Raw genomic sequence first — 14559 nt, forward strand, 5'->3', positions numbered from 1 at the left:
AGAAAGGAGCTGCAAATAGATATGAGCAGTAGCAGATGAGCTACCTGCCCATCTGGATTGCCAGCTGTGGGATTGGCATTTTGTTTACAGCTTGGCTAGCCAGCAGCTGACCCAGGAACTGTCCAGTGCACCCAAACTCTGGCTTAACTGATGGAGGATTTATGAAAGGGTTGTGCCTAATGTAGGAAAGGGGATAGGGAAGAGGGTGAAAGAATTTGAGGTAGTGTTGGAGGAGGGAGGGAGGTTGGAGAGGGTATGAAGGGAAGGAGAGCTTGTGTTACTGTGTTGAGAATATAGGGATGCAGCTTACTTATCTAGTGAAATCCAAATTCTGTTTCTTCAGTTGCTCTCAGATGGTTTAAACTGAGTTATATATTTAATTTTTTGCTTTAATAGAGCTCCTCCCCCACTTTTATCCAGTTACCCATGAAGAGTCATGATGAAACGAGACCTACTTAAATCAAATGTCACAATTGATGCTCATCGCAGGCCACCATTTGCCTGTGTGTGATGTGAACTCGTATAGCCCAAGGCAGGGAGCAGCAAGAGAAAAAAAGGGTTGAAGTGAGTTTGGAGTGAACGAGCAGGAAGCAACCCCTGTCTGAGGAGCTTGTGCTTCCCGATGCCTTTATCACAAACCTATATTTTTAACGTGGGAATTGTGTTCTGTAGCGAGGGTGGGAATAAAGCATAGGGTGAAAGGGAGAAATCTGGTTTAGTGTAGGAGACTGCATCCATTTCTGCCATTTCCGAAACTGGTATCTGACTGAACTAGATAGTTCTGTTCCCAGAAGAAGGCCCTGTCCTTATTTCATTTTGTAAGCAGAAGAATGCAACATTTCAATGCTCAGAGCATCTGGAATGTGTCCAGTTTCTTTCTTTTTTTTTTTTTTTGATGGAAAATGTACTGAAATGTTGATATTTTCTTTGATTTTTTTTCTTTGTGTTTACCTAGTTCCTGAAAAACTGCTTCTGATCTTCGACAAATATTTGGCAGAAGTAAATGCTTTGGGCAGGAATGGAAACACATGAGTTGATGTTAAAATTTCAGTGATCCAAGTCTCCATAGAAGTGGAGAGTAAGAATCAGTGTGCGAGCTGAAGCATCCCAGAACATTTCAGGAAGCTGTAGGTGTGGATAGATACACGTCCTTGCTGGATCTGTGAGGCTCAGTGCTGTTCTTCTATTAAGATATTGCCTGAAATTGAGTCTTAAAACTTCAGTAAGTTGAATTAGGCTTGCAATCCAAACCCTGGATTGGGGGTGGTGGTGGGGGTCAGCCCATCCCAAGCTACCTATTTCACAGAGCCACATCACACCAAAATACTGCTTGGCTTCCAGCCTGTGGCTAATTTTTATCTGGTTGGCTGAGAGTAAAAGACCTTGAATCTGCCTATACTCCTCTGGGTATATAGCCCCAGTTGGACATTCATAACTTTGAATGCATCTCTAAATTTTGTCTCAGATCCTTTAAGCTCTTAGGCCAACCTTCCCAATAACTCTTGTGAGGTTCGCTGCAACAATATTGTGGAAGTTATGTTCTTCATTAATTTCGACAATGATATTCAAAATGTGGGAAATGCCCTTGGTCAAAGAACACAAGGAAGATTCTACCAAGCCTTTTCAAACTTCAGGGACAGTTCAGTTCAAATTCCATGCTATCCAGATTTATTTTTTTCATTCATGGTGGGCACTGTGGAGCAAATCTGCACTGACGGTTGGCCTGGAGTATCAAATACTTTGCAATGGACACATGCTTGCTTTGCCTATGCGTCAAACTGGCCAGAAGTCATATAAGCATAATGCTGAGCCTTACCTAATATATTTTGCTTTACAGAAGGCTTAGTAGCCTGGAACAGTGCTGAAGTAGCCTCAGATTCATGACTTCCTGTTGATTGGAAGTTCATGTTGAGCAACCTCATCTCTGCCAACAAAATGGTGTGGACAAGTCTTTAGAGGATTGCCTATTCCACTCCCAAATTCATGCATAATTGCATTTTTTTTCCCACTATGCCAAGCCCTTGCTATGTCAGAAGCTGTCTCATCTCCAAAGCTCTAGCAATAGGTGTTGATACTGTGCCAATCTAATAACAACCTTGACTGTACTCCCACACCTCTGCATGCTGCATAATCACTCTAAATAGAAGCTTCTCTTATATCGCCCGCACTGTGCGTCTCTGCTTCTCTGTGTTCAAGCCAGCAGATATCATTGATGTGGATGAGGAACATGCTGGATAAAAAGCCTGAAGCAGAGAAAAACAATTAGGCCCCAGATACTCTAATAGTAGGGGGAGTTTAGCCCCCAGATGAAGAGACCTAGATTGGAAGAGGGTGGTGGTTCTTGACATTGCAAAGGCTGATGACCAGCAAATTCTTTGTTTTCAGGCAGCAAAAGAGGATCGTTCCACAGCTGCCTTTCCTCCCAGGGCCCTGCATCTCAATAAATGCCCTATGCAGTAGTGAAAGACTGATGAAGTGATGGAGTGAGAGTGGTGAAGTGATGGATAATATGACTGAATGCTGGGTTCCAAGGAGGATGTTTATATATTTTTTTTTCTTTGCTTGCTTCATCTCCTCCCTTGCCAGATGGATATTTGCAGTCAGTGGAAGATTTTCACCTTTTCATCCTCCAAGCTTCAGTGACAGCCATTCTCAGAGGAGCTCATTTGTAATTGTCCTAATGTGGGCACTGCCTTCTACTGATGCCTCATTAATTATCCCAGAAGTTCCACACTGGATATGAAGGACCTGATCTTCCTCACACAACCTGCACTTTTTGCACCTATCTTGCCAAGAGTATCACAGTTGTTACCTTAACTCTGATGTGTACAAAAGCAGAATCAGGACCAAAGAAAGGCTGGATCAACCAGAGATATAATCTGGCCTTATATTTTCTTTATTTGCATGTTCATGGTGACATGAAGGTCAGGTGATTTGACACACAATTAGGAGGAAAGTCATTGCCCTGAAATTGAGCTGGTAGCATTTGCTAATCTAACTTTCTTTCCTTCTTTCCTCCTTTCATTTTCTTTTCCTTCCTTCCCTCCCTCCCTCCCTCCCTCCCTCCCTCCCTCCCTTTTCTCTCTCTCTCTCTTTCTCTCCCTTTCTTTCTTTCTTTCTTTCTTTCTTTCTTTCTTTCTTTCTTTCTTTCTTTCTTTCTTTCTTTCTTTCTTTCTTTCTTTCTTTCTTTCTTTCTTTCTTTCTTTCTTTCTTTCTTTCTTTCTTTCTTTCTTTCTTTCTTTTAACGTCTTATTTTCTCTCTTTCAGAACATGGAAAAGGTGCTGGTCCCTTCTGTCACGTTAATTGTAGGCTGTGGAGTATCTTCGCTGACACTTTTGCTGTTGATTATCATTTATGTCTCTGTTTGGAGGTACGACATTCATTCTTCTTTCTTCTTTTGGGAAAAAAAAAAGGCAACTGTCTCTTGATCTAGCTGGATCCCACAGGTTTTATTCTCCTCTTTTAGGTGCTTGGTGCCTGAGGACAGACTGTTTTGTAATGAGTGTGTACTGCAGAGAGTCATCGTGGTGGCTTAGTTGGCTTTATCCTGTCCTTTTAGTACCAGAGAAATTAGTACAGTGAAGTTAGTGCCTTGACCCCTTGTAGTCACACTGTTCCATTTTCAAAACCTGCATGCTGTTTTAGACGCCTTCATATACCCCAGGAAAGAGGCGGACACTCATTGCCTTCTGACAGACAGGTTGCTTCAAGGTATTCCGCGTTAGATCTCTGATAAAATCAAAGGATTGAAGACTTTTTATGAAAATATTTGGCCTGAAGAACTGACAACAATTTCCAGGAGTTTAAGGATGTTAAATCTTACAGTGTAACTAGCTCTCAAATCACTTAGCTACATTCTGCCTTGAGCTTCAAAGGCATGAGGGATTCTTCACTATTTCCTCTTGCAGAGAACTCCCATACACCTACAATCAGCAGTCAGTTGCAACCATGCAAATAGTTGCATAATTTGCAAAGGCTGAAGTGATTTATTAGCAAAGTTTGTTTGAACAAGAGTCAACACCAGCCCAAGCCCTTTTAGTGGACTGTTGAAGCCCTGAGAATCGCAGGTGCTTGTGGGATCTCTCTCTGTACAGGCTTAAATAAGGCTTGAGTTTGTACTACAGAGATCTGAGCCTTGCCTAAACCCATGAAAAACATCGTGAGAGCTTCATGACTCCAAGCTAAATGAAATAGAGAAAACCCAAACTATTTGAATTACTGTGAAATTGAAATGCAATGGCTACAGAGAATATGCTTTTACGAACTTACTGGTGACCCTTTTCTGAGATCAGTCTGAGTCAGCTCTTATTTTGTCAGGTTTTTCTTCTTAGTAGGGAGGAAAGAGTAGGTTCATCTCTGGGTTGTGAGTCAAGATCACTTTTCCTACCATTTGATGGAGGCAGAAAAAGAAGAAAGAAAAAAAAACAGAAAAGATGGGAAAAAAAATGCATCTTTTTGTTGGCAGGGCATAATGGCATGTTAACTATAGCGAGTGCTCTGAGGTAAGGACTAGTCATAATAACATTTAACTGGAACTAAAGTTTTTCTGCAGCTGTGGTATCCCAGGATCTGTGCAGGTGCTTTTCCTCTCCTGGTTTTCGTCGGGCAGGGTAGGCATTTGTTTTTGTTGGGGTGGTGAATTTCAGTTCCACTGGCATCAGGATCAAGTGAAAATTCAGATGAGAGGAGTGAAAAGCCAGATAGTCTGGTGGTCATTTATTACAGACATATACTCACTTTCTTATCAGAAACACATTCAGGATCAGAAAACTTAAGTTCAGACATTAGTTGGATTAGATTTTTGCTTTATGTTTGGAGCATGTTGGATTATTTTGGAATGAGGACAGGAAAGTTAGTTACTGTCCCTGCTTAAAAATATGCCCTTTTTAGTTCCTAATTCCAGACATTGACTAATGTTTATGCCCAAAATGATCTGAGGCAAATTCAGCATGAATGGGACTTTTATGAGACACTTGACTGGGAATTTCTGAGCTAGCCAAAGATGGACATGTATTTCCAAGTGATCCTGAGATCAGATATATTTTGCTTAAAGAGCTGTCTGTCCTAGGAAGTATCTTCTTTGTGGAAATATATCAGGAAACCATGATCAAGCCATCTCAGGACTTTCTCTTGGGTGGGCTGAGTTAGTGTCATTTCTTATCTGTAAATCATGTTTTATATTTTCTAAACTTTACAACATTCCCATGGCTGAGCCTTGAGCATTCTCCAGAGTGTGCACCCTTTTTATCTTAGGCGTAGCTGCTGGACATGAGTGTGCTATCCTATTAATGATCCCAGGAACATCATATCGAAGTTAACATTCTCTCTTGGCTCCTGCTTGATTTTGCCCTGTGTGTTATATAATCTATCCATTCTTGTAGCTACAGGCAGGCATCTGGAGGCATTCCCAGAGGTTGGATCAGCTGTTTTATTCTGGCTGTTGTGGCTAAAGTGCAGGAATTGTGTAAAAGTGGCCTTTTTTTTCACTGCACAGGAGAGAAACTTCTTGTCAGAGCAGTGTCCTAGCCATGTGGTATTCTCTGGGGAGTACTCACTGAAACTCAACTGTTTTGAGGAGCTTTGGCTGTGAAATTTCCCATTCAGACCTTTGGACAAAGGCATCTGGAGCGTGTATACATAGGCTCAGCTTGAATATGAACCTGTTCTAATGAATAGATTCAGTGAGGCTGACAATTTGGAAAATTTCCCAGAGTTTTGCCCAGCTAGAGTTTGTTTATACATGGGAAGCAGAAAGAGAAGGGGAAAAAAAAAAAAAAGGAGAGAGGGAAAGAAACATGATAAATGAAAGGGGGTGAAGCATGAGGTGATCCCAGCTCTGGATATCAGAGAGGAAATGAATTTACCCTCTTCTTTTCATTCAAAACCGCAATAGCGGCTGCTTATTAGTGACATCCTCTCAGCCACCAGTGTGACCTGCATGAGTTTCTCGATTCAAGCAATCACTTCAGATGCAGCCAAGTTGGCAGAATCTCATTCTAGACGGGATGCTGTGGCTGTTTGACGGTTGGTGGTGGCCTGTTCATGGACTCCCTCCAGTTTCCAGGAGACAGATGGTTACAAAAGCTCTGCCACAGATGGTGCGTCTCTGCCCTTATTAGCAGCCTTGACAGAGAGGGCAGTCACCAAGTGGGCTGTAGAAATGGAACGACCTTCTTACCTCTGGGCAGTGACTGGCTCACATCTGGAGAGGCAATCTGTATGTGAAGAGGCAGTCCGTATGTGGACCATGTGCTCCGCCATTTGTGTGGAGAGGAAGGCAAGTTCAGAGAGAAAGATCTACCCAGTTGAACTCTGAAAAATGAAAAGGAGGGAGAAATAGGAATTGCTGATAGGTTAGAACACGTGAAGGGTCTTAGCTCTGGTCTGTACAGGAAGTCTTTGCAAGCAACTCCTTGACATGGTAGCACTGCATGAGTGTTTCCCATCACTGAACTTGGCACAGTTCAACAGCCTCCAGAGTCAGAGTGATGTTTCCATAGCCTGGACATGAATGCTCCCTTTGGAATAGCTCTTGAACCATTTCTCCCACCAGGCAGTCAGCATGTGGGACGCTGCAGACCTCTCTCTCTGGCAGTGGCCGAAGGAATGCCACATCCTGACAGATATCAATGTGAGCTTTCCTCACTCCCTGCCCATCAAGGCTGAATATTGATTTAGCACTTGTCCACGAGCTCTTGTGGGACTTGTCCCTGCATTAAATCCAGTAGCACTGCTTTCATTGAAGATGCTGAGGTGCTCTGTGGTGCAGTAACTACAATGAGCGAGTGGCTGGAGAAGAACGTGTAGATGCACAGACTGAGAGAGACCAGGAGAGTGAGTCAGTGCTTGTGGAGAAGAAGGGAGTGCTTTGGCAAAGGAGAGACAGATTGCAGGGTTTTCCCACATTCTCCATCTGTCTCAGTTTGTGCAGGATTTCCCCATATTCCTCAAGACCCAGGCCAGAGCAGAAGTTCTCTGCATTTTGAGTGAGAGTCTTTCCCAGCTTTGGAGGCTGAGCACAAGGAGTTTCCCTGTGGCAGCAAAGGAGTAGCCTAAATTAATGGGTTTGGTGTGAGTTTCAGGCAATACTTCCTGTTAAGTCAGGTTTCCAAGAGACCCAGGACAAGTTCAGACTACTTCCAGCTTCCAGCATTGCATTGGTGATTCTCCTTATCCAGAAAAGCATATTCATAGTGTTCAGGTTTATCTGAAACTAAATCTAAAACTCAGAGGGAAGTTAAAATCACATTTTTGCAGTCTCCAGTAAGTCTAAGGCATCAGGATTGTTGAGCAAGAAATGCAGCTGCGGGCAGCCAAACCATGACAGATTCACTCTTAAAAAATTGGTTGACAAAATTAAATTCCTAATATAAGTAGCTGATATGCCAGGATATATACTGCAAGAAAATAATCCTAACATTAGCCTCCAGGGATGAGCCGCTTGGTTAATAGGTCAATCTCTAATTCCTACAGGCATAAGAGTCTCCTTTTTATTCAGCTCATATTCAGGCAAAGCATTTGCTAAATCACCAAGATTATTCACCTGTGTAAGTGCTGGTGTGGTCAGGACCTTCCCTTTAATTTTATCAGGTACATAAAAGTGTGTTCAAAGAAATTTTCCTCTGATAACCAGTGGTTTGAATTAATTGTCTGGCACAAACTCACTGCAAATCAGACCTGACAAGTGACTTGCTCCTGCAAGGTGCTGAAGGCAACAGCTTCCAAACTTGGATTCCTAATGTCCCAGACCTATAGCTGCAGTTATATATTTGGCCTAGTTTTGAGGAGTGTTAAGACTTTTCCACAGGGCAAATTGTTAAATGTCGCCCTTTGAAAAAGAAGCCACTAATACTTTCTTATTTCTGGAACAGGCTTAAACAAATCACAAACACTGAATCACGAACACTTTGTTATGAAGGTGAATGCATTCGTAATCTGTTTTCATAGCCAGCATGCCTGTGACTCTTCTCTTGGAGAAGCTTTCTATTGGCACATATATGTTTTCTTTTAAGCTGCTTTTCAAGACCCCTTTTGAGTAAGCAGAGCTGCAGAAGACTTACAGCACTCCATATGTCTTGGAAATGTTTTGGACATACATGAATCAGGATAGCATCTGTGTGTGCAGTGTTAAGGGTTAAAAGTGCAAGTGCACTCAGTCACTGTACTTCAGGATGCAGGGTGATCACTAGCTGATGAAGAACGACGCTGCTCCTGAATTGATTAGAATTATACACTAAAGGTCCTCAAGCATCCAGGTTTACCTCTTGTGGAGACAAGGTGCTGGTCCAGGCTGGCCCCTAGTTTATTGACTTAGGTACATAACTCTGGCATTGAAGCAAGGAACGAGAGACTGACCACTACACTTAGGTTCTTCTCTTCCCCGCTCGCTCCCCTTTCTCTTATCTGTTCAGCATACAAAGTCTGCAGAAAGTGGGCTATCTTTTAGTGGTCTTTTATAGAACCTGCCCTAGTGCAACCTGTGTACGGTTGATACCTTTCAAAGGAACTTAATGCAAGTTGTGACAGGATGGATCTCCCTCCCCCTTTCTCTTTTTGCAGGTATATCCGCTCAGAGCGCTCTGTCATTCTTATCAACTTCTGCCTGTCCATCATTTCCTCCAATGCCCTCATTCTGATTGGACAAACGCAGACCCGGAATAAGGTAGGAGATTAGTTGGACTTTGTTTGTTTGCTTTTCCCCTGATTTAGCACTGAAATGATCTATTCAGGAAACCCTTCCTCTTTTTTCCTCCATCTGTTATTTAGCTACATGACTAAAGACATGACTGAATGGCAGATTTCAATTTTCTCTTTCACTCTCTCTTTAATAATTTGTCAGCATCCTCAGGGCCTTGATTAAAACCGATGTGATATTTTTGAGTTATCTGCCTAGAGTTAGCTGGCACACGGCACAGTAAAGAAACATGGTTATTTGTGGGGCTTTAACCATTTTATTTTCTCCCCCCCAAAAATGAAAAGAAAGACAGCAACTTTCATTATCCACGCTCCAAGCACTTGTCATTTGTTAATAAATATAGTTCCAAAGATCAGCCTTTTGGGAGCAGAAACAGCACCAGACCCATCATACACACTGCAGAACTGAGACACAGCGAACATGAGGGACTTGCTGCAGTTCAGTATGTGACTCAAATGATAAAGACAAGAAGAGAACCTGCATTTTCAAGCCATGTGCACTAATTGCAGAGTGCATTCCTTTCTGTATTACAGAGCAGAAGAGCGTATTGCCTGCATGGGTTTTCTCCAGCTGTAGCACTTTCAATTTCCCTATTGGCATCTTGAATAACAAATCACTGATTAACATTAGAATTTTCATGTTGTACATTTTCTGTCTCCCCAAGCACTCAGACTATCCAAACGCTACTAAACAGCGAACTGAGACAAGGCGCTTAGCGCTAAAATCACACTCATAAGTCAAATTAGTTTTAACTTCAATAGTGACCAGTGACTTGCCCATTATTTTGAGCCTACCTCGTCAGCCAGAGCATGAAGTCACTTTTAGAAGCTCTTTCACAGAGGAACCTGAAGATTTGATGAATCAGAGATACTCATTATCCTTGGTTTATACCGAGAGCCCTTCAGGTCAGGGCTAGGTTATGTTTTAGAGACATCTTCACAGCTTCTTTAGTTACATGTATATAGAGAAGTGGGGAGAGATGCAGCCAGAGAGCTTTGTGCCTATTAAGCAAGTGCCATTCAGATGCTGTCCGTGCTTCATGGCCAGCATGGTTTGCTTGGGGGAAGAGGTCGAGAAAATGTTAGAAGACCAAAGAAGTGTGTGTCTGTAAGCAGAGGAGGGCTAGGAGCAACTTTTCCTAGAAAGAAATTGGATAATACACATGGTAAGCCAGGGCTGAACCTCCTATTCGATCCTTTTTCTTCCTCCTAGGAAAGGAGCAGGGTGCCTACACCCTCCCCTACCCCCTGCAGAGTAGAGTTATATGCCTAGGTTTTCCCTCTTGCTTTTTCTCACTTTACTCTGGTTGTTCATCATCAGAGCTGTTAGCAGGGATTCAAAGCTCCCGACTGCAATTGCATGAGGCAGATTAGCACTTTGCATATAAATGTGCATGGAACACCGTAAATAGAAAGGTTATTCTTGGATTTCCGCTCAGCCATCTAGTAAACAGTCTCTGGCAGGGAACAGAGAAAGAAAAGTATACGGAGGAGAGATCAAGGCTTCCATAGAGTGTAAATTAGGAATTTATTCATATTCAATTATTGATAATGGAGCTTCTTAAAATGTTGGCGATTGATTTATAATTACAGCTACTCTGGGAGAATTTCTACGGAATTAGCTTCTCTGAAAATGACAAATTCTCCCTTCATTCCCATCCGTGTAACCTCAAAGGCAAGCCTCCACGCCTGCATTTGCTAAGCTTTTTGAAGATGAAAGGCCTAGGAAAAGGCTAAATATTGCAGTCAGCAATAACATGATACAAAAGAAATGAATGCTGCATGAACTGGCCATATCTCAAAGGCATGGTTACGTGCTGGAAGGAGCACATTTCTTCTCTTATAGCAAAACAAGGGCTAATGGCCTTGACAGACTGACAAGCTCTCCTAGATCTTCCTGCAACAGTTTAAGACATCAGATCCCCCTGCTCAGCCCTTTCTGGAGATGGCCTATTTCCCAGCCCAATTTCAGGACTTTAAGTTGAGGCAATGGGCTTCTGAGAAGCTCAAAAAACAAAGGCTGTGCCCTGGGAGATGCAGGCCACTGCTCAGTGACTTGCTCGTGTCAGCACCCACCTCTAGGTTGCTTTATCCTGTCTAGTTGCCAGAAGCAGCTCTGTCAACAGAAAAATACATTGTGGTCAAAGTCACAAAATTGACCCAGTCATACTAGAAGGTTATCTACATAGCAGCGGCTGGTAGTAGTTGTCACCTGTGAAGTCTCAGAGAGAAGGCTGATGTTTGACATGAGTGGAAAATCATTCTCTCCCATCCTTCACTGTAGTATCCCCATGGGATGGTTGGGAAACCACAAGAGAAGATTTCTCAATTGAGAAGACAGTCTCAATTCTGTACATAAAATTAGGCCCTTGCTCCCACTGGATTTTAAAGTAGTCATATGCACAATCATGAAATATAGATGTGCTTATTTTTTGCTGTGTTCTCCTTCTCCTCCCCTTTCCCTCAAAACTGCCTCATTAATATCTGATTAAGTAAAAATGCCTGGAAAATGTAATGTATGTCCCTGGTGGAAAATTGGAAAGCAAAGACTTTCTCTCCTCTTTACAAATTGCTGGTAAAGAGGGCAGAATTTTGTCAGTGGAAAACTACTCAACCAAGTAGAATCATTAATACGATATATGATTTCTAAAATTGTCCCCTCGCAAAAAAAATTCTAAAATTCAAATCTTTTGAATGATATTGTTGAAAGAATCTGCTATTTTACTTCGGTGTATAGGCTGATGAATAGCAACCACCTTTTTTTTATTTTTCTTTTTAAATATAAAAATTACTTAAAATTATCATATTGAGATGTCTTATTTGTACTGAAGTGTCATCCAGAACTTGTTTAAAGGTTTTTGGTGTCAAATACAAATACAAATATGGAACAAAACAGCAGTTCCTACCTCAAACATCATGCTGTCCTACTTTTATTCACAATCTCTGAAAACATCAGTTTTTTCCAGTGTATGAATTGAAAGCAAAAATCACATGCACACAAAGAAATGTATAATAGCTCTCTGTTAAAAGATGCTAATGGATGAAAAAAGAGGAAGGGTCATTGACCATAAACCCAAAGTCCATATATACTGATATAACTCAAAGCAGAGAAATTCTGGGCTGTCCTGCCTTGTCTGCCCTGAGTTTCTTATGCTTTTTTTTTTTTTTTAAACCAGATTCACTTGTAAAATCGGTTTGCTCTCACTTCTTGGCAATCACTAAAATTTGTTTCCATCATTTTGTTCTTAAATTTATTGCTTCACAGGGCCACATTTTCTGCTGGTGAAAATTCAGCACAGGTCTGGTGCAGTTAACAGAGCAGCATCAATTTGCACCAGCAAGAGATTTGGCCTCCACAACTTAAAAACAAAGCAGAGCTTGTCAGCTTTCCGGTCCATCTCCCTGACACTACAGGATTGTTCTTCATAATAAATTTCCTAGTACTTTCCCCAGTTTAATTTTAAATGGCTTAAGCTTCCCATGTTTCCCTTGGGAAAGTGGAGTAGTAGAACTCACCATTATGAAATTCCTTTTAACATTGTGGGTTTTTTTCTTTTTTCCATTTTTTCTCCCTCCTTACTGCTAGTTACACTCTCATGGACAACTCTTTGCATCTTTTGTTTATACAGTCCCCACCATCCACTAGCAGTGATGGTTTCACAGCTTAGTTCTTGCAAAGAACAATCCTTTTCTGGCAGGGACACAGTCTAAATTACCTTCCTCTGGTTTCATTTCTGTTGCAAACAGCACAGCACTCGCAAACCTTTGGAGCTGAGATTAGCGTGAGGTTTAATAACTCTCGGGAAGGACTGTGACAATGTTTTGATTGTTTGGAAAATGAGTCTGTCTTGCTGAAGTCAAGAAACACTTCGGGCTTGGATAGGACATAGGTTCAAGCATTGTCTCTGCAAAATTGTTAACTGTGGGCTTATCTTTAAGCTGTTGCTAAAATACTGTTGATTTCCATGAAATGTTTACACATAAAGCAAATGCTTTAGTCCTTTGCCAGGTCAAAGCTTGCAGGGGAGATGGTCTCCTCCTGGAATGTCTTTTCATTTTCTCACTCGTGTGATCTTTCCTTCCAGAAGCTGGTTTGGAAGCAGCTCCCTTTGCCCACTGCTATCCTCTGAGTTGCTCTCTCCGCCTGCTGCTCCTCTCACATGTCCTCCTTTCCTCCTATCTCCAGGTGATATGCACGCTGGTGGCAGCTTTCTTGCACTTCTTCTTCCTCTCCTCTTTCTGCTGGGTGCTGACAGAGGCCTGGCAGTCCTACATGGCCGTGACGGGCCGGTTACGGAACCGCATCATCCGCAAGCGTTTCTTGTGTCTCGGATGGGGTGAGGATTGCGGGTCTGGGAATTAGCCCCCCCAGTAGGGGGGAAAACTCTTTTTCCCCTATAATGTGTCTTTTACTTTTGCTGGGGAGGCAGGGAGAGCCCATGCCAAAGAGGTACAGGTATGATAGACCACGATTTCTCCAGAGGTGGTTACCCCATTTGGCGTATCAAGAAGGGCTGAAATGGTTAAAAAATACCTTGAGCAAAACTCAGCCTTACTTTCTACCTCTGTCTGCTCCATCTAAAGACCACTCAAAACAGATGAGACAAGAGGGGGGTTGTATTTTCCAAAAGTTTGAGAGCGTGCGCGGGGATCTCCTTGCTTTAGCTCTCTTTCTTGCTTTCTCTTTTTCTCTGTGTCTCCTTCAGTGTGAAACCTGCAGAGAAGCAAGCTCTGAAATTCTGTCTCCATGGCAGCAGGGACTTCCATAGACAAATAAACTATTAGACGGGTGCAGATGTTTGTAACTAATTTTTCTCCCTCTGCCTCTTCCGTATGTTTAATTTATCAGCCTTAAATGATGCATTCTGTAGTAGAAAACAAACAGAAACCATAACCTAGACTTTCAAAGCAACAATAAAAGAGCAACGCAACAAAAAGTTGCTCGTAAGCGAGCAGGCAAAAGTAGAAGGAAAGAAAGAAAGAGAGAGAGAGAAAGCACTGTGCTTCTAAGCTGTGTTAGTGTCTCATTTTACTACTGAAGTCAAGCATTTTACCCCAGGCAAGATATTTCTGATGCCTGTGAAGGGCCGTGATGTGATTAGTTCTGACACATCAAGAACCATCCTCGTTCCAGCACCTGCACTCTAGGGTAAAGCTGTTTCTCTGCCCTGCTGATCATTTCACAGCCTACTTTGTTTTACCTGTCCCGAGTAACCCAACCTGGTTAACCCATTCACGCTTGGTGCTAAACAGATTTATTGCTTCCTATGGTTGCACCGTGATGGGGAAATGCTCTACCACCCCTGGAGGCTAAGATAGGCCTGCTAATATCAGCATAATAAAGGTGCAAATAGGTCATTTCGGGCCAGATTCTGCTATGAGATGCATTCTTGCGACACCCGTTGTTCAGGAGGGGAAAATGCACATACATGATCAAAGCCATCTCATTTAGCACTAAGTACCCATGCAAATCTGCCTCTCTTTCCCTGTGTACTCTGCTACAGGAGAATAATTTAATTAATTAATTAAATTAATTAATACCCACTTTGTGGGTAGAAGGGTTTTGTTTTGCTGAAAAAGCAAGGAGTGCATCATCTTCGGATTTATAGCACAGTGTCAGAGCTTAAGAATGATTCTCACTCATACATTTTTTTCCCTTACTTACAGCTAAAAACAAAGTAAATCATGGTATTGAAATATGGTGTTTGTGTGTAGCACAAGAACCTAAGCACTTATATGCAAAGCATAGTCTGTGTGTGCGTGTGTGTGCTTGTGCATATGTTTATACATAAACGTTGTGTTACTCAGTAATTTCAAAGAAAAAAAGGGTTTTTTGTTTGTTTTGTTTTGTTTTTCATTCTGAT

The 14559-nt window shown here is 42.1% G+C and overlaps 1 protein-coding gene across 6 annotated transcripts in view; it reads left to right on the plus strand.

The window, feature by feature from the left end:
* The window catches only part of ADGRB1 (adhesion G protein-coupled receptor B1), a 257067-nt gene that overhangs the window by 193358 nt on the left and 49150 nt on the right, over positions 1-14559 (plus strand). For all 6 annotated transcript variants that reach the window (XM_088531233.1, XM_088531260.1, XM_088531226.1 and 3 more), the window contains exons 19-21: positions 3268-3371; positions 8561-8663; positions 12882-13032. In XM_088531233.1, the coding sequence (XP_088387359.1) occupies positions 3268-3371; positions 8561-8663; positions 12882-13032 (358 nt within the window). The remainder of the gene's footprint in view (positions 1-3267; positions 3372-8560; positions 8664-12881; positions 13033-14559) is intronic.

The sequence above is a fragment of the Tinamus guttatus genome, unplaced genomic scaffold, assembly GCF_059628265.1.
Source record: "Tinamus guttatus ecotype Peru unplaced genomic scaffold, ASM5962826v1 Tinamus_guttatus_pri_ptg000032l, whole genome shotgun sequence".
Classification (NCBI taxonomy): Eukaryota; Metazoa; Chordata; class Aves; order Tinamiformes; family Tinamidae; genus Tinamus; species Tinamus guttatus.